Below are 25,458 nucleotides of genomic sequence, written 5' to 3'. Positions count from 1 at the left end.
TGCCAGGATGGCATGCTGCCCGGGATGGCTGCCCTGCACTCCGGGAGAGCACGGCCCCGCGCTTGCCTCATCTTTTCCAGAAGTATGTAAGCCCAGCTACGTCAGCCCTCAGGTATGCAGTGAGGTCTGTGGTGAGAGGTGCTCTCTGCGCCTCTCTCTCCTTCCTCCTCCCGTCTGCCCTTCCTCGGCCACCACCGCACCCCCACCCAGCCCACCTGCCAGCCAGGCCTCACCCCCCCTCCCCTGGAGCCAGACCCAGCTCCATGGGGTGGGGGGTAGCTGTGAAGAGCCCCCTCAAGCAGGCAGGTCTCAGGCTCTGGGGAGGAGATGCATGCGTGGTGCGGGGGGAGGGGCAGGAACATCGCATCATCTAACAGGTTGGTCGGGCTGGGAGGCGTCCCGCCCTCCTGGAGCTAATGAGCACTGTAGGACAGGTGTTTGCTCCTCAGTCCCCAGCCTGCCCTGCCTGAGACCAGAGCCAGCTGCCTGCCACCCCTCAAAGGCTCATTCACACACACACACCCGTGCCCTCCCGCGTCCCGGGCCCGGGGGCCGCGATGGCCTGCCGCTCCTGCGTCGTTGGCTTCAGCAGCCTTAGCAGCTGTGAGGTGACCCCTGCGGGCGGCCCCCGGCCTGGGACCTCGGGATGGGGCATCTGCGGGACCCCCGGGCCAGGCTTCAGCTCCCGCAGCCTCACAGGCTGTGAGGCGGCTGGCACCATTGCCAAGGTAACCGTGAACCCCAGCCTGCTAGTGCCCCTGGACCTCAAAGTGGACCCAGCCATCCAGCAGCAGAAGAACCAAGAGAAGGAGGAGATGAAGGTCCTCAATGATAAGTTTGCCTCCCTGATTGGCAAGGTGAGCAGAAGTAGGGGGGTGGGTCCTGAAACCTAAGGACCTTCAGACCTGGGCAGGTGGCTGAGCTCTGTGTTTCGGGAGGATTGCCCCACCCCTGATCCCAGCCAATGAGGAGCCGGCAGGCTGGCTCTGAACAGAGAGATGGCAAGGGCAGTCGCTGAGCCATCCGGGCAGGCACTGGGGGAGAAAGAGGCCCCGGGATGGCCCTGAGGGATGTCTGGGTAATAACGTGCTTCATGGCTTGGGGTCACTGTCCCTCTCGGCGGACACTAGGGAGGAGCCCCAAATGTGGCCAGAAGGATACCCTCTCATGGGAATGGCTGATGGGGACATGGTTTGCCATATGACTCCAAGGCAGGTGGACAAAGGAGATGAGCTCCCAAGAGTCCGCCCTTCTTTCCAGGCCTTGACCCTGCTCAGCTTCTGGAGGTCAGAAGGGTCAGCTGAGCCAAAGGGGTATCCAGGGCCTCCAGAAGGAGGCTTTGGATTAGCTATGCAGAGGTAGCCTGTCAGGAGATAGGAATGTGGAGAATTGAGGTTTCGAGTCAGAAGCAGACAGGCAACCAGGCCTCCCCAGTGCCCACATGAGAGAGGGAGTGAGTCCCCAGCACCCAGACTTCCTAGACCCCACTGCCCTGGCTGGCATGCTGGTGTGAGGCACTCCTGTCCATCTGCACCCCAGGGCATGGTCTTCAAGAGCTCTGAGAAAGTCCTATTCACCTCCAGAACCCCTTCCTCATTCTCCTCCTCCAGGAGACCTCTCCAGATTGACCCTCCCAGCCCTGCACCCCCTGCCCTGCCCAGAAACAAGGATCATAATAGTAACAGCTGCATCAGCTACTAACTACATGTCAGACACCATGCTGGAAAGATGGGGGTGTTCCCCATGTTTCCCTCAACAACCTTATGAAAGAAGTCCTTTTGTGCCCATTTTACAGATGAGGAAAACTCAACTTCTCCCTCCTACTCAGTACGCCAGAGCCCCATCCTTCTGCCCTCGCTTCAGTCCTCTCCTGTGCATGTCTCCCTGTCTTGGTGTTCCTCTGCATGTTGCTAGGGTCCCCCGTTAGGCAGGCATCCGTGGAGAAGGGCAGAGGGAAAAAGGTTAACACGTATGGAGCATCTGTTTGCACCCAGCTCTCTGCAGGAACTGTGCAAACATGTGTCATTAGCCCCCTCGGCCACACTCCGCAGTGGCCATTTCCCCTACTATAGAGATGAGGAAACAGCATCCCAGAGGTTAAGTGCCTTGCCCAAGGTCTCACTACCACCTGGAGTACAGTCGGGACTTGAACTCAGTTCTGCAGGTTTGTTTTCCTCTCCCCCGACCCACACCCAGGGCGACCAGGGTGGGGGGATGAGGAGGGAAAGTGACAGCTGGAGGATGACCATCCACCATGGAGGAGCGTTCCCTCCCCCGGCCCCAGCCGGCTGTGCAGAGCCCAGCACTGCTGGGCTGTGTGCCCTAGGAAAACAGCCCGCTGCCCTGGGAGGCAGGTCCCTGCAAAGCCACCTCCTCTCGAAACCGCTTTAATCCCTTAAAAGGAATGCTTCATGAGCTATGTAATTTGGCTCGGATGGGTGGCTTTTCTCTCTGAATGCCAGCGCTGATATCACCCTATGCCTGGCCCATGGGGATAAGACATGTATATAAGCACAGGGAGGGGGCTCAAGGGGCTGGGGTCCAGTGCCCAGGGGCCAGTCCAACGCCCTCTGAAGTCTTTAGCAGAACTGGAGCCTCCCAACCCTAGAGCCTTGGCCTTGAGACAGGTGCTCTTCAGGGTAGGACGCCAGGAGCCATGGATGCCAGCCTCTTGGAGACCCTGATCGCTGGGGCCAAAGAGCCCCAGCTGGTCCACCAGCTCTACAGAGGGGGCTGTTAGCTCAGACTGTTAAGTCATGCCCCTCCCTGTCTCCCTATAAAGGCCTCAAGGGCCTGAGGAGAAACCCCATTCCTGGATTTGAATCCTGGTTCCGCCTCTGGCCAGCTGTTTAACCTCAGGCAAATTATCTAACCTCTCTGCTTCTCAGTACGCATCCGAGTCATGGGCTGGTCAGGATCAAATGGGATAATTTTTGAAAAGCATTTATGAAGCACTTACCATGTACCAAGTGGGTTCTGTTTGCTAAATAAAAAATATTGTCAATGGGCCCAGCCTGGGAGCTCTTGAACTTAGTTGGCCCCTTCCAGGCAGGAGCCTGAGAAGAGGGAGGGAGGGAGGGTGGGAGAGCTTCGTGGGTAGGAGCGGCTCACGGGGCAAGATGCCACAACCACGCAGGCCTGGGGGCTCTAGGCAGAGAAGAAACAGACAGGGGCCCTTCAACTCCTCATCCCCTCTGGGCCCTCTGAGGCACCAAGAGAAATCAGAGAGCACCAAGCAGGAGAAGGAGAAAGAGAAGGCAGAGAAAGAGGATTGGGGGGTTGATCCCCAGGAGTTGGCCGGGGGTCCCTGGAGCGGAGCTGGTTCTTTCCTTTGCAGGCTGTGTTTCCTTAAGCAAGCCACTTACCCTCTCTGAGCTTCACATTCCACCCTCCTGCTCTGCTCCTGCTCTGTACATGACCCCAGGCTCATGCCAGGACAGGGAGGAATACAGTCCTGAGAGGAGGAAGACTGAGCAGCAGCGATAGGAGGGGAGGCTGAGGCAGGCAGGGAGAAGGCTGCTGGCTGGACCCTCTCTCCTGCATGTCCAGACCTCAGACGAGATGGAGACGGGACAAGAGAAAGGACCGCCAGCAGCCCACCTGAGGAGGCTATAAAAAGGGGACCTAAGAGGGGCAGTGAAAGGCCCAGAGATAGCGGGACAGGCACAATGTCTTCCCATGGGCCTGTGTGGCTTCTGGAAGTCACTGGAGCCATTGTGCAGCTGGCGTCTGCTTGCAGAAGGGCACAAACAAGCCCTTCCTGGTGGGCTGGGAGTTTGACAACTGATAACCACCCCGATGGGAAGAGAAGGACCTGCACACCCTGGGGTCACCACTCAGGTCGCCACTCCGGGGACTGTGGGCCAGGGATCGGAAGCCTCCCTCCGCAGGGACCCCCCCAGCCAGGAACTCCAGGCCACTGGGGCTGCTCAGTTCCCAATACAAAAAGCACATCTCCCCCAACCCCAGGGGGGGGGCGCTGCTTTTCAGCCTGATGGCGCTGGGTCATACGGAGCTCTGTTTCTGGGCTTCAGTTTCTTCCCCTGTAAAATGGGAGGCAAGTAGACCAGGGGTTTGCTCTCTGAGGCCCCTCCTGGAATACTGCCTATGATCTCAGGGGTGTGGGGGTCAGCCAGAACGGGAAGGAAGGGGACCAAGAGGTGAGTGATCCACAGCCTTGACAGGTCAGAGCAATTAACTGCTTACCCAGCCCTCCCTAGGCCTTTGTTCCAGAGAGGGAGGAGCCTTGGGCTGGGAAGGCCCTGGATGGGGGTGAGTTTCCATCCCCACCCACTGAGACAAGACACTGCCCCCCAACACACACACATACACACACACATGGCAGCAGGGGACAGGGGACAAAAGTTCCCTGTGACTGGACTGGCTGGCCCAACGCACGCCTTCTCCCAGCGGCTAGTACGGAAGCATAGGAAATTGAGGTTAGACTAAGGGAAGAACTTCCTGGTGTCAAGGGTGTTTTTTTGCTTATGAGTGGAGGAAGGAGCCTCACATCTCTCCTCTCACCTCACCCTCAGTGTAAACACAGGGCTCCAGCTTGTCAAAACAAAAGGAAGGTGGAGTGAGCAAGTGTCTCCCCCCACCAGAGATCCTTCTCGAACACGCCAGCAGGACAGAAACCCTCCTGATTGCCATCCCTACGGAACCTGTTTGGCTCTGACAACAGCAGACTGCAGGCTTAGGCTGGCTGTGAGCAGAACGTCCCAGTACAGATGGGATCTAAGCAGGGGAACGACAGCCCACGAAGGCCCTAGCCCAGGATTCCAGCCGGTATTGTCTAATGCATTGTCAAAGGGGACTTCACAAGAATGCTCAGGTGTCACAGGAAGACCCCAAGAGTGTGGGCAGGACAGGAAGAAAGAGGAGGGGCCCCCAGCCCCTAAATTCAAAAGAAACAGAGAGTCCCTAAAAGTCCAGAGTGGGCAGCAGCCATCAGATGCTCCTGCCTGGGAAGCTTGGCCTCCAAGTCTCCATGGGATCCTGGACAAGTCCCTTGACCACCCTGGGCCCTCACCTCCCCCTCTGTAGATGAAGAGTACAAGCCAGGTGATCTGGTTAGGATTCTGGCTCTTTGAGCTGTGATCCCGGGAGCTACTACCAGCAGTGGGCAAGGCGCAGCCAGCGGCTTGCTTGTGGTCATAGGGAACATGACTGGGCTGAACGTCACAACACCCTAGTGCCCACAGCCTGCCCAGGAGCCAGGCCCCAGCTGACTCTCCCAGCTGCCCCTGGCGTGGGCGCCAAATGGTAGGGGTCTCAAGAAAAGAGCAGTCGGGGGCACCTGGGTGGCTCAGTGGGTTAAGCCGCTGCCTTCAGCTCAGATCATGATCTCAGGGTCCTAGAATAGCGTCCCGCATCGGGCTCTTTGCTCAGTGGGGAGCCTGCTTCCCTCTCTCTCTTTCTCTGCCTGCCTCTCTCTCCATCTACTTGTGATCTCTCTCTGCCAAATAAATAAATAAAATCTTTTTTAAAAAATAGTCTTTAAAGAAGAGAGCAGGTGGCTCCCAGTCTGATGGGAAGAGTGGGAGGTTGGGACAAATGAGGAGCAGATAAACTGAGAACCTCGTAAGAAAAGCCGGGGGGCTGGGGACTTCTTCCGAGCTGCGATTCTTTCCTTTTTCCTTTCCTTTTCTTTTTTTTTAATTTTTTTTTTTATTTCAGTAATCTCTACACCCAAACCCACAACCCCAAGATCAAGAGTCGTATCCTCTTGCGACTAAGCCAGCCTGGTGCCCTTTGAGCTCTGATTCTTGGAGGCTTCCTGCAGGAGGGGAGCTGGGAGCGCAAATGGGGAGGGACAGGGAGGACGGGAATGGTGGGAAAGCCAGTCAGAGGAAGGCTAGAGCCTGGAGAGGACAGACAGCCTGGGCAGAGGCAGGGGATGCCCCCACCCCCACCCCAGGCTGCCCCAGGTTGGACTGGGTAGAAGGCAGGAAAGGATTCAAGAGTGATCCTGACAGCATGTGCTGGCTGAGCTGGGAGCCTTGGGGGTCCCTGCAGCCTTGTGAGCAGGAGAGCGGGAAGGAGGCAGTTTGAGAGAAACAGCTGTGCCCACAGTTCTCGCAGTCGTCACCCTCAAGGCAACACTGGCCTCCAACTAGAGGCAGAAGCCAATCCAGGAAGGGCAGGTGGGTCCCAGCACCCACGGAGGCGGCAGCCACAGACAGGAGGCCCCAGTGCTGAGGGTTGAAAGAATCTAGACTCCCACCACTCTGGATTCCACACCTACCTCTGCCACTTGCTAATTTAGTGACATTGGGCAAGTTATTTGGCCTCTCTGTAAAATGCAGCCACAACCACCCCTAGCCCATCGGGTTGTGGGGCGCTAATGAGGCAAAGATGTCCAGCCAGCCTCTAGAACAAGGCCTGGCCCACAGTAGGGAATGCATAAATGTTTGCTGGTATTATTGTCCCAGGGCCTGTCCCCAGCTTCCTCCCGCAGGCAGCCCTGGGGTGCCTAGACAGCCATGGTCCCTGGACAGGCCATGTGGTGGCCAGGACAGGTCATGTCAGCCCAACTTCTAGGAGGGGAAACTGAGACTTGGAGAAGCTCCAAGTCCCGGATTGTCAAAAGGATTAACAATGAAGGACGAACCAGGCCCTCCCCTGCCGAGCTTCCACGGCAAGATGAGACAAGGCTTGTCGGCTTGGGGTGGGAGGGGGGATGGCAGACAAGCCTCTGACACCCTGTGTTCCCTGGGGTCTCCCACCCAAGCCCCAGGCAGACGTGGAGGGCCTGTCATCTCATTGGCACATTCAGCCCCTGCCCTCCTCTCTTGGGCCCTGCTCCTCCCTGAGGAAACCTTCCCTAATTGGCTCCACCCCTTTCTGATTCCCTCCTTATCTTGCCATCTTCTGTGTGAAGCATCAGCAATTGGAGATGAGATCTGGATGCGCCGAGAGAGGTACCGGGTGGTGAGCTCAGAGCAGATGAGCTCCCCGGGCCCGGGGCAGCCCCCATGCGGGCCCGCAGGCTGGCCCAGCGCCTCGGGCGACCTGTCCACGCCAGGCACTCTCACCGCCGCGCCCCTCCTCTCCCAGGTGCAGGCCCTGGAGCAGCGCAACCAGCTGCTGGAGACCCGCTGGCACTTCCTGCAAGGCCAGGACTCTGGCACCTTCGACCTCGGGCACCTCTACGAGGGGTACCAAGCACGGCTGCAGGAGGAGCTACGCAAAGTGAACCAGGAGCGGGGACAGCTGGAGGCCAGCCTGCTGCAGGTGCTCCAGAAGGTCGAGGAGTTTCGAATCAGGTGGGCTGCGCCGCGAGGGGCAGTGAGCAGGGACGGAGGGTGGGAAGCAACCTGCCCCCTGAGGCAAGGCCCCGGGCACCCAAGCCGGAAAACGAGAAAAGGTCCTTAAAGAACATCTATCTACTACAGATGTGCTTACTGAGGACCTGCTGTGGGCCAGCCAGTATTCTAAATACCGGGAGGAGATGGCAGTGCCACCGTGAGCCACCGTCTCAAATAGTGGCCCTGGCAACCAAGTCATTCTCGTGCTGACTGGCAACTATGCCCTGTGGTCGCCGGCCTCAGACACTATCTCAGTCCCTGTCCCCTGCCCCCTGCCCTGTGCCCGTAAAGACACTTGCTTTCACCCACACATTCCACTGGCAATGGGAAACTGTCACCGGCTAGAGCAACTGATGGGCTTCTGCCTCAGATATGGTTTGGAAACTTGATCTTTAGTGGGCTGGAAAAGGAAGCAGGGGCAGGCAGGGGACAGAAACGGTGAGGTCTGTCAGAATAAAGACACAGTCCCAGTGGGTAATGACTGCCTGAGCTCCGGGGATGCCTTGGGGTCTAGAGAGATGAGGAAGCCACAGCCCCGGCCTATAAGGTGCTCACAGGCTGGAAGGGGTTCACTCCTGGCCTCCACCCCTCACTAGCTCTGTGACCTTGGGCAAGTCACTCAACATCCAAACCTCAGTACACCCCCGTGCGGAGCGGGAAGGGCGACGCTGAGCTGTCCTGAAGCTGGCATGAGAGGAGGAAGTGGGGAGCTCAGCCTGGACCCACACCACCATAAATGGCCACTCTTCTACCCCCTAGAAGGCTGACAGTAGTCCTTGACACAGGTTTGCTGAACTGGGCCGCGTGGAGAGGCAGACCAGGTGCTTGGGTCCCTCACAGGAGAGGTGACATCTGTGACCAGACAGCGGGCAAGGCTTCAAGGACGGGGAGGCTGAGACGAAGCAGAGAGGCTGTGTCCTTGGGCTCTTTCCTTTGGTCTGGTCTCCTTTTGAGGAGGTCCTCAGCTTAGGTGAGGGAGGGTGGGATGTGCCTGGACCCCTCCTTCCCCTCCCCTCCTCCAGCGCTTGGCCCAGCCCCAACACCTGCCAATCCAAGGTGAGGCCTGCAGTCTTGGGAGCAGCCAAGGGCCTGGGGCACCCTGTCTAGAGCCCAGATCTGTAGCTCAGCTTGTCCACCCCCTCTCCATGTGACCTGCCCGCTCAGGCCACATTCAGAGAAGATGGTCACGTGGCAAGTTCTCCCCACTCTGGGGGCTTCAAATTCCTCATCTGTGGATCTAGTTGGAATTTTCTGGCCAATAAGTGTGATCTGCAGTCCTGGACTGGACCCCTCCTCATGGCTAGGCCCCTCCATGGCCGAGGGGCCACCTCTCCCCCAGCCCCGCCCTACTACAGAAACCCACAGGGAACCTAACTGCCCATTCTGAGCTGCCTAGTTTCAATATCTGACGGTGATGAGGGCAATCATGTAAGCACACCAGAATCCAAGAGTCGTTTCACTGAGGTCTGGCAGCTCTTTGATCCTCAAAGAACCAGAGAATGGCTGGATGGGGGCCTGGGATCGTCCTTTCATGGGGAAGGAAACACAGGCCCAGAGAGGGCAGGGAGTTGTCCTGGGTCACAGAGCCATGTGCACTAAGACCATCTGTAACCCTAGCCAGCCACGGGAGGAGGCTGCTCCCATGAGCCCAGCCAGATCATCACCATGGAGAAACTTTGTAACTGGAAGTTCTGTACAAACACTACTTGTTGCTTTAATCTGGTTCAGCCTCCTCAGTTGGCAGGCGGCCTGGTTTCCACCTGTAGCCTGAGCTTGCTGTTTTGGCTCAGGGCCTCTCTTCCCCCTCTCTGGGTAGGAAAACCACCAGATTTGGGGGAGGTGAGTTTGGAGGGCTTCTAGATCCACCACCAGAGCTGGGAAAGCTGCAGCCTGGCTGTGTAGAGCCTGGGGGGCCCCAGGAGCCTGGAGACGCCAGGCCAAGCCCTGACAGGGAGGGGTGTGCCTTGTCTCTACAAGGCTGATGAGATCAGCTTCACTCCCAGAAATAAACAAGTGGAGGGGGGGGAGCCTGGGGTGGGTGTGACAAGCTGAAAAGGGCTGGGAATGGGTTTGGGAACTAGTGGCTGGCAGACTGGCAGGGGATTAGGAATAGAGTAGAGGAGATAGCATTTACCTAAGTCTCTATAATGATAGAGACTTCCAAAAGGATGTAGCCAGGACCCCAAGGATCATCTAGCTAACCCTTGTATTTACTAAGGATGAAGCTGAGGCCCCCCAGGGGGAAACCACTTGCCCAAGACCACAGAGCAAATGACTTGGGGGTGTCATGTACAGTTGTGCAGGAGGTTCACTGCACAAGAGCATCTGGTTGAGGGGGTGAACTAGGGCTGAAATCCAGTGGAGCTGGTGATAAAGGAGGAGGGAAGGCTATACAAAAAGACTAAAAGGACAGTGAGGGATAGAGAGGAGGTTCGACACTCAGAGAACACCCCTTGGACAGCTCTCTCTAAGGTCCTGCCCCCAAGCAGGCAGAACTGTGTTATCCAGATGGGAGGGGAGAAGGGGAGAGCCTTGACCACTGGGCTTACACAGGGAGGGCCAGCCAGTGAGGGGCTTCTCAGCTTGGGGTTCCCTAGACCCATGCCCCAGGGCACAGAACCCCTCAGAGTCCACCAAATTCCCAGTGGAAAGTCTGGGATGGGAGTACAGAGAACCACCCACTCTCTGCATGAGGCTTCCCACGGTTCCTCTCCAGAAATGCTAGAGGCCAAGGCTGGTGTTAGATAGAACAGAGCTCAGGTAATAATGATAGATTTAGCAGGTGTCATGCACTGTTGTAAACGCTCCGTATATTGACTTATATAACCTTCATGACATCAGTTTTGTCATGACCGAGGCACACAAGCAGCTTAGCCATGGTTCCATGGCCTATTAGCAAGGAGCCAGGATCTAAACCCAAGGAGTGAGTCTCTGGAGCCTCCTTGCAAAGAAAAGGGCACAAGTAAAAGCTTCCTGGGCGTTTTGTTGGCTCTGGTAGGCCCCAGACTGTCAACCAGTTCCCCTGTCCTCCCTCCACACTGTGCCCTTGACCGGCACCCTGAGAGCCCCTTGCAGACCCCAGGAAGCCAAGGCTGCAGCCAGGAAAATGTGTATGCTAAGCACACTGAGTGCCAGAGACCCAGTGTCTGGTGGGCTTTCAACCGCTGGGGTCTGCTCCCCTCAGCTTCTCAGGTAAAGGCTGGTAAGAAACAAGGCCTGAGTGATGGCGGGCCCAGCCAGCTGACGTGGGCGATGGGTGACGCTGCCCTTGCCCGTGAGGTCAGGGAGCGGGGCCGGCGGGCGGCTGTAATTAGAGCTGCCAGTGATTCAAGCATTCCCTGGAATGGAGGGAAGAAAACAGGAAGCCACAGAAGCCCCACATCCATGAAGGCAGGCAGCGCTAAGGCGGAGAAGTCTGTGGTGGCAGACACCCAGCCCGGAGAGGGCCAAGAGGTTTGATTAGAGCCAGGGTTAAGGTTAGAGACCCAGAGATCCCATCTCTCCTCCAACAATGTCCTCCTTGCAAACACAAGGAGGCATAGAGCAAGAAGGAGGCAAAGGTAAGAGAGGGAACCCACCCTCGTGGAGGGTCTACTACGCACATCTGTCACGGTGTCAGGGTTGGGCTTGGTCTGACCCCCGCACGTGCACACACACACACACACACACACACAAACACACCCCTAATATATGGGCGAGCCGACAAAGGAGGGTGCAGTTACATGCCCAAGAATACATGGTGGGTCTGTCTGCAACATCCACACTCTCCCTTTGGGAGGGAACGTGTTGGAATGGTGTCCTACCAGCTAGTAATGCAGAAGGGAGGTGGGAGGAGGGAGAGGGTGATCTGTGAGCAGACAGCTCAGAGCAGACTCTGCCAAAGGCACAGCTTATAGGAAATGGAGATTCTTGGGAGAGGAGAGAGGGAAAAGGTAAGAGAACAAAGTTAGGGTGACAGGGCTGTGCAATCAGGAAAGGCTTCCTGGAGGAGGTGGCTATGACAACGAGCCGGGAAGGGGACAGATGCCTCTAGGGAGAGGTCTAGCTGATCATCCGGAAGGAGTGAGAGAATGGTGTCATGGGCTTAGAAGAGATGTGTCATAGACGAGGGGCTATATCTACCCAAGGCAAAGGCCAGTTTTGGTGCACAAGGCACCAAATGGGGCAGCAGAGACCCTGAGCCCCAGTCCAGGAGGGATAATCATACCCCAAGCTCCTGCCATCTGTAGCTGAGTGGCCTCTCTCTCTCTTTCTCTCTCTCTCCCGCTGCCTCATTCCCTCTCCCCTCCCAGGTATGAGGAGGAGATCTCCAAGCGCACAGACATGGAGTTCACCTTCGTCCAGCTAAAGAAGGTAGCCAGCCCAGCCTGCCCCAGGAGCTCCTTCCTCATGGACCCTCTGCCCTCATTCCCTCAGGCTCCCCAAGCAAAGCCCTCCAAGGCTTGAGTCCCGGGACCACAGACAGATATGGGTACCTGTCCTCACCCTGAGGCTTCTCCCAGGCACTGAGCCAGGGCTTCCTTGGGAATGACCCCCATCTCCCTCAGGAAGATGGGCACCCCACTCCCACCCTGGGACACCTCTCTGGCACTCACCACTGCTCCCACCCCCAGGACCTGGATGCGGAGTGTCTCCGTCGGACCGAACTGGAAACCAAGTTAAAAGGCTTGCAGAGCTTCGTGGAGCTGATGAAAAACATCTATGAGCAGGTGAGAAAATGAGACCAGTGTCCCATTGAGCCAAGAGTTGACTTGTCCCCAGGTAAGGGATGCAGGGGAGGTAAGGTTGTCTAGCGGGGCATGGAACCTGCAGCAGTCATCACAGACATAACACGGACCTAACGCTCTCCCATCCCCTTCCCGCACTACTGTCAGTAACCCAATATGTCCCCTCACTCCTCCTTTCATGGAGCACAGGCAAATTCCCAAGAGGCCTCATGCTCAAGAAGGACCTATTTCTTGGAATGTGCTGGAGTGCAGAGAGCAATGTTGGGGACCCATGCATCCAGGCAAGGGTTGGAAAGTGGCTTGAGAGACAGGGAACCAGCCTAAGAACAGCTGTTCTTTTTTTTTTTTTTTTTTTTTAGATTTTATTTATTTATTTGACAGAGAGAAATCACAAGTAGGCAGAGAGGCAGGCAGAGAGAAAGAAGAGGAAGCAGGCTCCCTGCCGAGCAGAGAGCCCGATGCAGGACTCGATCCCGGGACCCTGAGACCATGACCTGAGCCGAAGGCAGAGGCTTAACCCACTGAGCCACCCAGGCGCCCAAGAATAGCTGTTCTTATTGGACTCATCTCTCCCCACCCCTGCAGCGTAAATGGCAGGTACCCACAGGCCTACGCCGGACAGTCATGCCCTTGGCCTTCCCCAGTTCGGGGCTTAGGCAGGGAGGACCTACAGTCAGATTCTTGGGTTTCCAAACAATGCTAGCTTCTGCCAGAACAAAAAAGACCTGGTAAATGCAGACAGGGGAGCCTCCAGATATCTTCTGATTGTGTCCCTAAGTCCTCTGCTGAGCCTGGGGGTACAATGACCCCACAAGGCCTAGCACGCAGTCAGTGCAGTCCACAGATGGGCCCCGCTGCTGCCTACATATGCTCCCCTCCACTCCACTCTGCCTCCGGGCACCACATCCCCTGTGTCCGGAGATAGGAGGGTCATGCTGCAGTTCAGCTAGGAGCAGGCGGAGGGGATGGCAGGACTTGGCAGCCAGTGTGCTGTAAACTGCTGGTGCCTAACTATGGCAGCGCAGCCAAGTCTCAGAGCAGGGATCAAGGTCACCACTGCCATCAGAGTGTTCTGCTAAAATGGGGGCACCTGGGTGGCTCAGTCGGTTAAGTTTAAGTGTCTGACTCTTGGTTTTGGCTCAGGTCACGATCTCAAGGTCGTGGGATTGAGCGCCGTGCAGGGAGCCTTTTGAGATTCTCTCTCGTTCTTCCTCTGCCCCTACCCCTGCTCGCTCGCTCGCTCTCAAATAAATAAATAAGTCTTAGAATTAAATTAAATTTAAGGCTCTGCTAAAGTGGCCCTAGGGGCTGCTGACCACAGCTTGGCGGCCTCGTCCTGTGGAGAGGGAGATGGGGACCTCGTGGCCACATACAGGCCACTCTGCTTTCCAGCAGGCTTGGCCCCCGGCGGGGTCTTAGTGGCCCTGAGACCTGTTTGTGGCCATGGGAGGTGGCCTGGCGGAGAGAATAGCACAACCCTGGGGAGCAGCAGGAAGGTTGCTGTTCCAGGCAGACCAGGACATCGGCTGCCCTGAGCAGCTTCCCACCCCTGGCTGAGCCCTCTGGAGGTGAGCAGGGCACGGGGCCCGCTGAGTGGCTGGAGAAGTGGGCTAGGAGTTCCTCTGCCCACACTTACCGTGGAGCCAGGCAGACAGCAGTGGGCCCAGTGTTTCAGAATCTGCACTGGGCTCTGTGTACCTCGGCAAGCCCAGAGCCCGAGCTCCCAGCCAGGATCAAGGCCCAGCCGGCATAGAGACTTAACTGGAGGTAGGCCAGGCATGGCCAGTGACAGGCCTGGGCATTGCCAGAGGCACCCCTACAAATCTTCTTGGCCCCTGCTCCATCTGGATTTAGCAGCCCTTGGACCCCAATCCTGGCTTTCCTTTTCCATTTCTAGGACTTCAGACTAGTTATTTCTCCTCTTTGCCTGTTTCCTCATCTGTAAAATGGGGAGAGTGATGATACCAGGCTCATCAGGTTCTGCTGATTACTAAATCCGTTCTTCTGTATAGCAAGTGTTTATTGCTCACCTGCTGGCTGCCTGGTTCCAGTATCACAGCCATGAGCATGATAGGCGAAGTCCATGCTCTCGGGGGCTGCCACTGAGCTAAGAGGGGAGACAGGTAATAAGCAAGTCAGCAAATATCTGAGCAAGATCATTCGGGAGGATGAAAAGGGCCGGGCTACCTAGAACCCAGTGATGTGGTCCTGCTGGAGGTGGAGGGGAAAGTCAAGGTCAGGGGGCTGAGAGGAAGGAGCAGCTGTGGCTGGTGTCAGATCTCATTCTCATTGTGACTGGCGGCTCCTGGGGGTACTGCGGGGGGTGGTACAGAGAAGGTAAATGTATGGCTCGTGCTGTGCGGCAGTGCTGTGGAGAAGAGGGACTGCTGTGAACATGGGCTTGCTCGGTGCACGGACCATTGGTTATTACTCTGGGGGCAGCAAGGTGCCAAGCTGGTGTCAGGTCATAAGGTTTGTTTCTCTCCAGGCACGCCGCAGGCTGAAAGGAAGCCCTAATCCCGTGGTAAAGATTCCCCACACCAGTGGGTCTCTAAACTGGCACTAAGAGAAACAGTAACTGTTTTTCAGTTACACATGCAACTGTTTTTCTAGTAACTACATTTTATTTTATTTTTTTAAAGATTTTATTTATTTGACAGAGAGAGAGACAACAAGAGAGGGAACACAAGCAGCGGGATTGGGAGAGGGAGAAGCAGGCTTCCGACTGAGCAGGGATCCTGATGTGGGGCTCCATCCCAGGACCCTGGGATCATGACCTGAGCCAAAGGCAGACGCTTACCCAACTAAGCCACCCAGGCGCCCAATACAAAAAATTAATAGACTCTCTTACAATCTTTTTCCCACATCGAGTCTTCAAAATCAGATGTGCACCTTACGCCTGCAACTCATCTCAATTCGGACTAGCCGAATTTCAAGTGCCCACAACCACACAGGGCTCGTGGGACGGAGCAGGTCTCTACAGAGGAAGGTGCCCACCATGGCTGTCTCGGGTAAAAGAAAAACACGGCAGGACGCGAGGAGCTTCGGGAGGGCTGCATACTCTAGTTTCGACTCTGGAGCACACAACAGACCAGAAAAGCATGGCTTTTCATGCATTTCAGAAAACAGCCCTTCCCTCTAGACCCCATGCACACACATACACACGAGGCCAGGATAAATTCTCAGATGTCAATGGCCATGGGCCACTCAGAGCCTCGTCGTATATACTGCAGCCTCCCGGCCAACCCCTCTGCCCCTCACCTCCAGGGACATAAGCTGGTGAGAGGACCCAAAGGCTCACATTTCCCCTCTGCTTCCAAGGTACACGCCAGCTCCCAGGAATGTCTGGGGCCTGGCTGCCTCCAGCCTGAATGCTATCCACCCCATTCGTAAGCTATTGTTCTGGGGAGAGGAACTGGGCAATCTACCGACACCTCCCCCACAGCCGGCGCACCTCCCTTCTCTGCAGAGAGAGCCTGATGTTCCTAAGCTGCTTTGATGCCTGCCTTCATGCATCCAGGGAGGCTGCTCCAGGAAAAGATGCCTCGGCCCCTGGACCTCTCCACCACCACCACCCCCCACCCCCCGCCTTTATCACCTGTTACAACAGCAGCATCCTTAGCTACTATTTACTCAGCACCTACTATGCCCCAGGCACAGTGGGAAATGCTTTTCAGGTGTAATATCATTCACTCCTCACGGCAACCCTATAAAGGGAGGGATCATGGTTAGAGCAGCTTGGATTTGAATCCTGGGTCCGTCATTCTGTGAGCTCCAGCATGTTCTTCTATCTCTCTATACCTCACTTTCCCCATCTGTAAAATGGGGGAAATGATAGAGCCCAGCTCACTGGCCTGCAGTGAGGAACTGTTTTGTTACTATATCCTAAAGTGGTGAGAACAGAATCTGGTACATGATAAGTATTAACAGATGCTAGCTGGTTTCAATTCAATAATCATACCCATTCTAAAGATGAGAAAACAGAGGCTCCAAGAGGTTTAAAAACCTGGCCAGGGTTACACAGCTGCTAAGAAGGGGTTAGTATTCAGAGCCTGGTGCCATTAATTAAGCATGACATTTCATGGAGCAACACTAAATCCCCTCTGAGAGTCACCGCCTCCCCTGACCCAGGGACCACAAACAAGATGGTCCCACACGAGGCTGTCTGCTCGGGCCCTAGCTCTGAAGACAAGCTTTAAACTTCACTTTGGCTCTGTTCTTGCCAGCCTGGAGGGCCTGTGCCATGGTGACAGCATGCAAGCCAGCATTATTATGCCCTCTGCGGCCCAGAGGGGCCAGCGTGCCTCAACAGGCCTACAGATGCTCTAAACCCTTCACTTCCTAGTCCTGCTCACCAAGCTCATGCCTACCCCACCTCTTTCCAGAAAGGATCTGAGGCTGCTCCATCTGCTCAGTTTTGCCAGTCCCTTCTCCCTGCTAGGAGAAGCCCTGCTCCAGTGCATTCTGACAGGGCCCTGGCCCATAACAAATGCCAACATAACAATGGCCCTTTTCCTGGCCCCTAACAAACACCAACTCGGGCCTGGGCTAAAGGGCTTTCTCTGGAACTCTCTATGCCCATGGATCGTCCCCATAGCACGTTGACCAAGGAAGCCTCAAAGCTGCATTCCTGAAAGTGTCCATGGCCAAGGCCTGCCCGGGACCCAGTTCCATGTGGGCAATGTCAATCCCTAACAGTGACCCGAGCAGAAAAGGTGGGACATGAGTCTGTAGGTACCATCCATCTCATTCTGCCAAGGGGCCGCGCATTCCTCCTGCTTTTGCCCAGAGATGTTTGTTAAATTCATTTGAAGATCAACCAAAATCCTTCATCAGGAGACCTCACGGGGTGGCCAGCCACTAGGCTCAGGGTCCTGCCAGCTCTGAGATGGAGACAGGATGCCCCCAGCAGACCTTCGCCCCAAGCTTCCTTTCGTGGGAGCGAATCCTGGTCACCAGGGGTGTGGGTAGGCAGGGTCGGGCAGCCAGCAGCCTAGGGAAGGGCAGCCTTCCTCAGCAGGCCTCCACAGCCATCCCTGGGGCTCTAACTGACCCAGCCCACCCTCCAGGGTACGAGCTGGGGGCCAGAGCACTGGCCTTGGCAGCTGCAGACTCCAAAGGCTCAACCCCACACACTCTGTGGCATAAGGCCAGACTGAGGGTCGGCAGGGGGCCCGAAGTCAGCACCCAAAGTCAGAATGCTGTCATGAGATGAAAACTGAACTTGGATCTCAGCAGGCCTCAGCTCCAGCTGCCAGGTCTCAGGACATGCACGAGGCCAAAGAGCAGGTTCCACACCAGCCCATCGTGCAGCCAGTAAGGTCTGGGCTGTGGGGACTGCTTCAGGCAACCCAGTGTTTTCAGTACAAAAAATAGCAAAGAAGAGAGAGGGGGAGAGAGAGAGAGATGGAGGTGTGCCTACAGAGTAAGAGAGACTTGGAGACATATGGACTGACTGTAATATAGGGATCTTCTTTGGGTCCGGATTCAAACAAACAAAAGAAAAACCATATATATCATACACACACACACATACATATGAGGCAATCAGAAAAATGGTAACATTGACTAAGACTTGCCAACTGAAGTACTTAAGTAAGGGTCAGGGGGAACTGTGAATGCCAGCAGGAGTAATTGTGCGCCCCTTGCCCTCCCTCCCCCAGGTGAGCCCCACGCCCCCTCCCCCAGGTGAGCCTGGCTGCTCCCTGCCACCTGACTCACTGTGACAGGGCAATGTGCAATGCGGCTGCAAAGCTGGGGCTAAAAAGACAGACAGAGGCTCCGGCTCCTGCCTCTGCCCCTCTAGGGGAGTTAGGCGGGAGCAGCAAGGGCTCTGGGGGCCCACTCTGCCCACAGCTGTCTCCATATCCTCTATGTGCCGCCATGTCTTTCCTCTCTGTAACCAGGGGCTGGCAGTCTCATGGGCCTGGCGAGGACAGTGGGGAGGGCAGCAGGAAAGCCAGAGCCTGAACTGCTACAAGTCCCCCAGTGGGAAATGCTAGCATTTTCTAAGCAGAGAGAAGGACAGAGAGGAGGAGGAAAGAGGATCCCAAAGGATGGGAAGAAATGAAAATATTGAGGCCCCCACGTCTGTGCCCGGCCAGGAGCTGAAGGACCTGGCAGCCCAAGTGAAGGACGTGTCGGTGACCGTGGGCATGGATAGCCGCTGCCACATCGACCTGAGCGGCATCGTGGAGGAGGTGAAGGTGCAGTATGACGCCATCGCGGCCCGCAGCCTGGAGGAAGCCGAGGCCTACTCCCGGAGACAGGTTCGGGCTGATGGAGAGGGCAGGAGGGGCTGCACTGGGGAAGGCTGAAATCACCTTCAGCTCTGAGCACTGAGACGGGAGTGGGGAGCACTGCCACGATGGAGAATGTGAGCGCCCCGCACTGCAGGGGGCCGAGGGGCCATGCCCTGGGGGAAAGGCCAGAGTCTGCTCCCATCAGAAGCTCTCAGTGCTGCCACTCAACCCAGTAACAGACGCCAGAGCTGGGTGTTGCGAGGCTGGCCTGGGGAGTGCTGGGGGGCAGAGCAGGAGGAGGGCCTGCGAGGTGAGAGTAAAAAGGAGACATAAGGGGCAAAGGTGCTGGGTGGGACACAGTGAACTGTCCCTCACTGTCACCTCCTGCACGCCCTCCAGCTGGAGGAGCGGGCTGCCTGCTCAGCTGAGTTTGGGAACAGCCTCCAGAGTAGCCGCAGTGAGATCGCTGACCTCAACGTGCGCATCCAGAAGCTTCGATCCCAGATCCTCTCCATCAAGAGCCATGTGAGTATCTGCAGGACCCACGTGGGGTTGAGGCAGGGAGGAGTGCGAGGGCTCTCTCTCTCTCCCACACACACACTGAGTCCATGAAAGACCCTGGGCAGGTCACTTAGCAGATCTGTGCCTCAGTTTCCTCTCCTGTCCTCCTAAGATGGCTGTGAGGATCCCATGAGTGTCACAGGTGAAGGTGCTCTGTAGACTGGCCAGGGCTGTGGGAGTGACACGGAGCTTCACCACCACAAACACCCAGAGCCCACCTCCTCCCTCCCTGGCCTTGGTTCCAGCCAGTGCTCTGGGGAAGGTGCTTGGCCTGTCAGGACAGCTGGGACAGGCTCCTCTGGGCGCTGTGGATCCTCCCTTTTTCATGGTCTCTGGGATGTCTCTCCTTAGGTCTCACTGAATGCCCTCTTGCTGCAAGGCAACCCCCTGACACACCCAAGAACTCCATTGCTCAGCCCTCCCTGCCCTGTGCACCCCCACGGAGGGCAGAGGTGGGCTCCCGGTCTACTCCCTCCTTCCCAACAGTGCTCACGAGCCCCTTCCCTCTGCAGTGCCTGAAGCTGGAGGAGAACATCAAGGCGGCGGAGGAGCAGGGAGAGCTGGCCTTCCAGGACGCCAAAGCCAAGCTGGCCCAGCTGGAGGACGCCCTGCAGCAGGCCAAGAAGGACATGGCCCGGCAGCTGCGCGAGTACCAGGAGCTCATGAACACGAAGCTGGCCCTGGACATTGAGATCGCCACCTACCGCAAGCTGGTGGAGGGCGAGGAGAGCCGGTGAGGGCTGCAGCCCCGGCAGGGTGCAGTGAGGGGCCATGGGAGGGGCAGGACTGGAGGGCCACCCCCACACAAACCCAGACTCCCCCTCCATCAGGATACCCTGAGTCAGGAAGACCTGGGATCGTGGCCAGCCTCAGCCACTTGCAAACTGGGACCTTGGCCCATTCATCAAATCATCAGTTTTCCTATCTGGTAAATGGGCTGATCATAACACAGCCTATGGTGGGGAGAATGGATACAATTCTGCAGGCAAATGTCTGTCACAATCAAGTGCTCTATAAATGTTAGCCATTTATGCAGGGGAGAGGAAACAGAGGCCCAGAGAAGACAAAATGGCTAGCCAGGGTCACACAGCAGGGCAGCCTGGGACTGGAAATAACAACCAAAAATTGCTCTCCACCTGCCATTCCCCAGGGCCCCCAGGCCTAGGGGCGTGTTGGGGGGCTTAAGCCACAGACCCCTTCTCATGCTCCTATTTCCGTCCTCCCCCAGAATGGACTTGCCTTCAGCCTCCATGGTCAGTGTGGTGCAGTCCAGATCCAGAACCGGTGAGTCTACTTCCCTAGGGATTCATGGTGGGGAAGGGAACACGGTGCTGGGAATCCTGACCCTAAAGGTGTCATTTTACATGGTTCCCCAACCTCCAGCCCCTTCCCTGCCCCACCCCTTATGTTCCCTGTAGCCACCTCCAAGCCCAGCCTTTCGAGAGCGCCCTCCCGGAAAAAGAAGAACAGAAAAGGCCCTGTGATCAAAATCACTGAAATGTCCGAGAAGTTCCTCTTGCAGGAGTCAGAGGTGTCAGAGTAAGGCAGCTGGAGACCAGGAGCCTAGGTCACTCCCCTGCAGCTGGAGGGACTTCAGCTGGACTCAAGCAAGCAGCTTGGAGCCTCTGGGTTGGGCGGGGAGGCAAACCTGATCCTGAACTGAAAGGGGGAGCGTTCAAAACCGGGACTGCTTTTCTGTGGGTGGCCGAGGGTGGTACAGGACTGTCACCAGCTATTAAGAATCACGCCGCTCCATCTCAATATTTCAGTCCTACCCTCCCAGCCTTCTGGCCAGAGGTCTTCTGACTGGAGAAACTGGAACTGGGGATCAGTTTTTTCTCCACCTCCTTTCTCTTCCGAGGCTCCTCCCCAAACAGAGGGCTCTGACCAAGGAACCTTTGATACTTTTCGCCCAACCCTTGCCCTAAACTCCGATATCAAGCCTTACCTTGCCTCTGCCTCAGGACCGAGGCTGGTGCCCTCGCTCACCTAGCCCCAGCCAGCCACGGATCAGGCGCCGATGTGGGCACCCTCCCCCCATCTGCAGCTCCTGGGGAGGCTGGGTGCGGAGCACCCCTGGGTTTCCTGCACCAGGGATCTGGGCGCCCCCAGAGACCTGACAGTATTAGGGAGTGAAGGGAGGAAGCTCCCCGGGTCTGTGGGACCTGAGCATGGGCCTCTGAGGTCAGCCCAGATGCCTGTGCCCCTTCCCTCCTGGCTCCTTCTCCAGAAGCTAATCTTGCCATGATAAACCCCCTGTGAGGAGGAGGCCAGATGGCAACCTGAGACCAGGCAAGGGAATTTGGCCCTTCCTTTTGCTCTCTGCCACCCCGGAGCTCACCACCCTGCCCAGGATCCAAGCTCTCTGCACCCCCCCAAACCCCACACCCTTACCCCTTCCCATGCTTAGGTGTTTCCCAAGCCTGAAATCTGGCTTTGGTAGACCAAGGCTGGAGAACCCCCCAGCCCCAACCCCACCACGAAACCATGGGCCATTTCCCATGAATCCCCCTCTCAGGGTCCCTGCTCTCTCCATGAGGCTGAACAGCCCGACCCTCCCTTCTATCCCTCCTTGCATTTGCTGGGGAGCCCAGGAACACCCCATACCTGTGGGGTTAGAACTTCTTTTTTTCTTCCCCCTCTGCCCCCTCTTCCCACTACACCCACTCCCTCCTCCTCACTTCCCCAGTGGGGGGCCATGAAGAAGGCACAGTCCAGGCAGGTCTGGGAGTTTCTGAGCCCTTCTGGTCCAGGCGGGGAGCTCCAGTGACAACCAAAAAGGAATTCTGCATCCAAAGAGAAGATTTGGCGCTCGGAGGAGCATTCCTCTTTCCTTGTCTTGCTCTCACCTTTGGGGCTTACAGGGCCATCCTGGTGGCTCCAGCTTCCCACTCCACCAGCCACCCTCTCTCCTTCCCTCCCTGCTTCCTCCCTCTCCCTTGACTCACTCCTCTGCTAGCCCCAGTCTTTGACTCCTTCATCTCACTTTCCAGGACATGATCCCCCAAAGTCTTGGCCTCAGCAAGGCCTCAAGGTCCTCCATGCCTGTGGGGGGCGCTGAAGGGCTACTGACGCTCAGGCTGGAGGGAAATCGGACATAAACTCATCCCTGAAGTCCCAAACAGGGTGCTGATTGCTGCTCTTTCTCTGCCTATTTATTGGTTTCCAAGGGAGCAAATCCTCAGTGGGGATACAAGATACATAAAATATATATATGTTATTTTTCGTAACTTATGTGGCTTTTAACTTATTGCTTCCCTTCCTGTTTCTGCATAATCAGTGCTGTATTTACTATCTGGGTAGACAATACGTATCCCAGCCACCCCACCTGGCTGGCTGACCATCTTGGGGCAATGCCCCCTTCTCCCTGCCAAGGGATGAATAAAGTGCTGAGATTTGTCCATGGATAAAGCTGTGTGTCTGTTTTTACCTCTCCTGTCCAGACTGGTCAGCCCCTGGTCAAACAGACTGACCACAGAACTTTGGGATTCTCCAATTATGGGGGAAGGGGTCCAGGGACTTAATTATACCTTCAGACCATGCAGCTTGGACACAAAAAGTTCTCTGACCTACCCTGCAATCCTATAAGGAGATTTTCCCAGTGTTGACCTATGTTCCCAGCCCTTTCTGATGTGTCCAGGCACCACGTGGCCGCCTCAGCAACCACAGACATGGGGGATCCCCCAGCTGATGGCGGGTTCCTTCTCGAGCACTCTGCCCGACCGTGGGGGTTGGCACAGCCCAGAATCTATTCTGATGGGTACAGGCCTAATCCTGCCAAACCAAATTCTAGATCAACAAACAAGGATCGCGGATCTTCTCCAAACCCAGCCCTGCACTAAGACACCTAGAACGGTCCCCACCCCTCCACCACAGGAAGCTCACACTCCAGTGGAGAGATACGCCATCTACCTAAGATAGCCATCCCAAACCTCGGATCCCAGGGAGAAGTTCAGGAAGGAGAACAGAACTTGTTCAGGAAACCGGATAATCAGCACAGGCCTCCTGGAGGAAGTGGGGCTTAAAGTGAGCCCCAAGAAGAAAGAGCAGGTGTCTCCAAGACAGGAATCTTAGGAGCAAAGAAGGGACTTTGAAGCATTGGTGTCCCGACTCACCGACTCACTGAGACCTCAGACAAACGGAGTCTCACTTGACTCATCCGCCAAGTGGAGCAGAGACCTTCTCTACTTATCTGATAGGGTGTTTGAGGACCTGATGAGAGCGCAGTGTTCATACCTGTCAGGAACAGCATGTTTTTCCTTTCCAGCAATCTGAACTGTAACAAGTGTAAAGGATTACTGGTGATGTTGCTATGGTTATTATAAGCCCAAGTTGTAGATTAAAAACAACCCACTAGGGGCGCCTGGGTGGCTCAGTGGGTTTCGGCTCAGGAGGAGCCTGCTTCCTTCTCTCTCTCTGCCTGCCTTTCTGCCTACTTGTGATCTCTCTCCCTCTGTCAAATAAATAAATAAAATCTTAAAAAAAAAAAAAAAACACTAGTTTGGATACCAATAAGAGCCAGTAGGCCTCTGGCTGGCCCTCTCAGGGCACACACAGCACATCCACAGGACTTCTGCTCAGAGTTTGTCCATTCTTCTGAGGCCCCTGCAGGATGGGCCCCACTCTCAGAAACGCAGGAGAAACTGATGGAAAAATCCATATTCCCCCCTAGGAGAGGCCTAGAACTGAGACTGACTCCCTACTTGCTTTTTTCTGTGAATTCCTTCCTTATGGATTTCTTGAATACTAATCTGAATTTCTGAATCTGAATCTGAATTTTGTAGCCAAGAAATACATATTTGTCATTTCCTTTCTTCCATTTTCTTTGAATTTTTTTAAGATTTTATTTATTTAATTGAGAGAGCAAGAGCACACAAGCAGGAGGAGGGGCAGAGGGAGAGGCAGAAGCAGAACCCCCACTGAGCAAGAAGCCCAATGTGGGGCTCAATCCCGGGACCCCAGGAAACCGGGATCATGACCTGAAGAGAAGACAGATACTTAACCGACTGAGCCACCCAGGTGCCCCTGAATTTATTATTTTTATTATTTTCCAACTTCTTGTGTTGAATGCTTTAATTTTCCATCTTTCTACTTTTTTGATAGAAGATTCTCAGAAGACCATAAATTTCCCTTTAAGCAGCATTTTGGCTGCTTCCTTGTGTAAGCTTCCTCCTTCCTCCCCTTTCCCACTCCTGCCCTCCAGAGTGATTCTTGAACACCCAGCCAAGGACACCACCCCTACTCTGAGTATTACAAAACGAGGACCTTACCCGGGGTTGGCTTTTTCTTCTCCTTGGTCTCTGGTCCTCCTAACTACCTGTGAGACCAACAGGACAGGTGTCATTAGCTGAGGCCCAGAGAGGCCAATCACTGTCACTTTGGTCACCAGCAGGTGAAAGGAAGGATTTGGGTTCTGAAGAACCATTTGTTACCTGCAGACTGCCCACCATAGGACAGACGGTGCAAAGGATCCAACCACAGAGTTGAAGAGGTGGAGACCGCAGGCCCCATCCTCAGATTCGAAGGGAGGGGGCCATGGAGGGGTGGTTGTTGAGCACTAACCCAACAGCCAGTGCCCAGCCACAGCCCCTGGGGCTCAGCATGGGTGGTCAGAGCTCAGGCCCTTGACCTGGACTAGTAAGTCAGCACACTGGGGGCTCCAGAAGTCTTCGCCAAAGGGGATGCTGGAGCCAGAGCCCAGGACCAGCCCTGGGTCCTGGTGTGGACTGCTCGACTTCCCCTTCCTTTCCCCTCTCCTGGACTATTTAGGCCTGAGGAAAAACAACTAGAGGAGAGGTGGTCCCAATATCTGGGAAGTTCCAGAGGCTGATGGGGGTGGGGGAGGGCACCCACACAGAAACAGAGAGACAGAAACAGAGATACCTGGGCAGCGCCAAGACCTCTGCCCTGGGGTCTGCTGAGCAGGGAAGGGGGAAAGGACGATAGTTAGGGCTTGGTGAGGGGAAGGAAGCAGCTTGAAAGGAAGGAATGTTATGGCTAGCAAGGAATAAGGAGGGAAAATGGCATGGGGGAGGGAAGTGGAACAGATTTGTTCAGCCTCCAGCCGAGGCAGAGACCAAACTACAGTTTACCAGATGACGGAAGCACGGGTCATAATATGGGGTAACCCCAGAAGTCCCCCCAAAAGATAAGCCAACTGTGTCATTCAGCTGTGCGTCCCCCTGTCTCGCAGGGTGCCAAGCACACCATCAGGGCTTACGAAGTGCTGAACGAATGAATGAAGGCATGAATGGCAGGTGATCGCCGCTACGTCAGGATGACAGACACACCCACCACAGAGGACTTCTTGAGCATCTACTGCGTGCTGTACCCTGCGCTAGGCCCAGCAGGGAGGGAGAAGAGAATAAAGGGTCTAGAAGGAGTCCTTGCCCTCAAGGGGCTTCTGGCTTCTGGCCAGGATCTGGCTCCTACTCTCCTCTGTTGTTGTACTCAAGTCCCCTCTGTTGTGGTTAGCCATGTGCTCTCTGCCAGACCTTGGGCAGGTCACAGTCCCCTCTCTGGATCTGTTTCTCCATCTGTAAATTAAAGGAGTTGGCTGGGTGCCCAAGGAGGTCCCTCGGATGTCCATACCTTGACGCCCGCCATTCCCTTCCGTAC

The 25,458-nt window shown here is 55.9% G+C and overlaps 1 protein-coding gene across 3 annotated transcripts; it reads left to right on the top strand.

Annotated features, from left to right (window-relative positions):
- Positions 1-485: 485 nt before the first annotated feature.
- Positions 486-23,261, top strand: KRT80 (keratin 80). Of its 3 annotated transcripts, none has more exons than XM_044227781.1 (9): positions 486-857; positions 7,060-7,268; positions 11,603-11,663; positions 11,924-12,019; positions 18,142-18,306; positions 18,679-18,804; positions 19,353-19,573; positions 20,069-20,124; positions 22,634-23,261. In XM_044227781.1, exons 1-9 carry the CDS (start codon positions 558-560, stop codon positions 22,759-22,761), a joined length of 1,362 nt encoding a protein of 453 aa, XP_044083716.1. In that variant the 5' UTR covers positions 486-557; the 3' UTR covers positions 22,762-23,261. The 3 variants fall into 3 exon arrangements, with proteins under 3 accessions (XP_044083716.1, XP_044083718.1, XP_044083715.1); XM_044227783.1 differs by lacking the exon at positions 22,634-23,261 and adding an exon at positions 20,224-20,351 and having other exon boundaries at positions 490-857; XM_044227780.1 differs by lacking the exon at positions 22,634-23,261 and adding an exon at positions 20,259-22,247 and having other exon boundaries at positions 541-857.
- The last annotated feature ends 2,197 nt before the right edge of the window (positions 23,262-25,458 follow it).

The sequence above is a fragment of the Neovison vison genome, chromosome 12 (assembly GCF_020171115.1).
Source record: "Neovison vison isolate M4711 chromosome 12, ASM_NN_V1, whole genome shotgun sequence".
Classification (NCBI taxonomy): domain Eukaryota; kingdom Metazoa; phylum Chordata; class Mammalia; order Carnivora; family Mustelidae; genus Neogale; species Neogale vison.
Note: the sequence above shows the minus strand (reverse complement) of the source record. Positions and strands in the feature narration are given on the sequence as shown.